Below are 2,226 nucleotides of genomic sequence, written 5' to 3' on the forward strand. Positions count from 1 at the left end.
TGCCATCTTCTCCTTCATTACTTGTTTATTATCATCCTCATTTAAGGTATGAATATAACCCTAAATTTTTTCAATTTGCAAATTGATTTTTTTGTTCACAATTTTTGTCATTTGAACTTATAATAGATTGATTCTTTGTAACATTGTATGGATTTCATGATTTAAGTTTACATTTTACACATTTGTAGTTGAATTTTATGATTTATTATGTATCCATATAAAGTGTTTGATGAAATGATACAATGAAAGTTTACTACTTTGTAGTGTTAGTTTAATGGATTTAGTATATATTTATGGTATTGTTAGTTTTATATTTTAATTAACCCTTCTAATAAGTGTTGTAATACTTTAATATTACACATTCTTGTATACACATTTATACTTCCCTTACACACAATTAACAATAAAGCGTATGTGAAATCACATGAAAAAGATGCTTGTGTGTACAGAATATGGATCACTATCCCGTTATAGTGTATTGGGGTGGGGAAGTAAGTTATACGAGATCCGATGTTGTATATAATGGAGGATTGAATGCAGTAATGTTTATCCATCGTCAAAATACTACTTTTTAGGTGTTTCATAGCAAAGTCTATGATGTAATTGGTTATAATGGCGACTCTTTTATATTAAAAATGGAGATGAAATATCTGGTGACTAGGAAAAATGTGTTAGTCCTGGTTAAGAATGATGAAAGCATAAGTGCTCTTGCTTATGCGGCTTCACAAGCCCTAGGAACGACAATGGAGGTTTATGTCGAAATGGTTGCAAATTTGGGTATTGCGAGGAAAGTCATGACTAGCATGGAACTTCCAAAATCAAGTCCTAGTGTACACTATGATACATTCACAGAAATATTAACAAACCCAAATTACGTTAATGAGTACTTAGATGAGTTTACTTCTCCAACTCACTCACGTGCCATTGGTTGTGGTCTAATGAACACCTTCTCCATGACTCACTTGGGTAGGGCGTAGGCGTAATGCCAACGAGGTTGACTCTTTAGATCAGGAGGATGAGCATATTGATTCTGTTTCAGAGGAGGATGATGAAAAAAGAGAAGCTCTAGATGCAGCGATTAGAGATGGTGCTCCATCCTAAGACTGGCTTAGAATTGATAAGGTTGATCAAAGATTTTGATGCACGGATGACCTGGAATAATGACAACTCCATGACTGAAAATGGTGACTTTAGGATAGGGCAAGAATTTAACTCGTTAGACCACCATAAGAAGAATGTTAAATCATGGGCGATATCGAACAATAGAAACTTCTGTGTAATTGAGTGGGAGCCTTCAAAGTATGTTATCCAATGTACTAATGCGGAGGAGAAAGGTTGTGAATGGAGGGTGCGAGCTATCACGACCGCCACTGGTTCATTTATGATTGTGCAATATAAGGGTCATAATCAAGATTGCTCAGCACATTACAGTGATGACCATCCTCTCTTTACTTCTGATTTTGTTGCTGATCTTATCGTGGGTATGATAAGAGTTGCTCTAGCCTTCAAGGTGAAGTCAATTGTTAATTTTGTGAACAATAATTATGAATTTTTTATAATATACAAGAGAGCTTGGTTGGCCAAAAATAAGGCTATAACCAAAGTCTTTGGGGATTGGGATAAGTCTTTTGAGGAGCTTCTAAGGTACCTGCAAGCGTTAATGCAATCTAATGGAGGAACAGTGGTGCATTGGGAAGTCCAACCAGCAATGCATCCTACCAGAGTTATTTTTCATAGAATTTTCTGGGCTTTCGGACCATCAATTAAGGGTTTTCCCTACTGTTGTTCCCTTATTTCTATAGATAGGATACATTTGTACGGAAAGTACAAAGGCACACTTATGATTGCTATGGAGATAGATGCAAATTCTCAGTTGTTCCCTCTTGCATTTGCCATTGTTGAGGGAGAAAGCAACAACACATGGAGTTGGTTTTTTGGATTGTATAAGGCAGTATGTCACTAAAAGGGATGGCTTATGTGTCATATCTGATCATCACAAGGAAATTTTGCATGCAATGAATAGAGTTGGAAAAGGGTGGGAAGAGCCATATGCATTCCATCAGTTTTGTAAACGTCATCTTGCCTCGAATGTGCATAAGAAGTTCATCAACATAGCAGTTAAAAACTTATTTGGAAAAACTTCTGAGCAAACAAAGATTCGGAAATATAATTTCTATATGAATCGCCTTAAAGAGTATGATGAGGACGCATATAAGTACTTAGTCG

At 35.8% G+C, this 2,226-nt stretch overlaps 1 protein-coding gene across 1 annotated transcript; it reads left to right on the forward strand.

Annotated features, from left to right (window-relative positions):
- The first annotated feature begins 1,147 nt into the window (after positions 1-1,147).
- On the forward strand, positions 1,148-1,963 carry LOC130823277 (uncharacterized). The gene is made up of 2 exons (XM_057687901.1): positions 1,148-1,510; positions 1,592-1,963. The coding sequence occupies exons 1-2, from the start codon at positions 1,148-1,150 to the stop codon at positions 1,961-1,963; spliced, it is 735 nt and encodes a 244-aa protein (XP_057543884.1).
- The last annotated feature ends 263 nt before the right edge of the window (positions 1,964-2,226 follow it).

The sequence above is a fragment of the Amaranthus tricolor genome, chromosome 9, assembly GCF_026212465.1.
Source record: "Amaranthus tricolor cultivar Red isolate AtriRed21 chromosome 9, ASM2621246v1, whole genome shotgun sequence".
In the NCBI taxonomy this organism is placed as follows: Eukaryota; Viridiplantae; Streptophyta; class Magnoliopsida; order Caryophyllales; family Amaranthaceae; genus Amaranthus; species Amaranthus tricolor.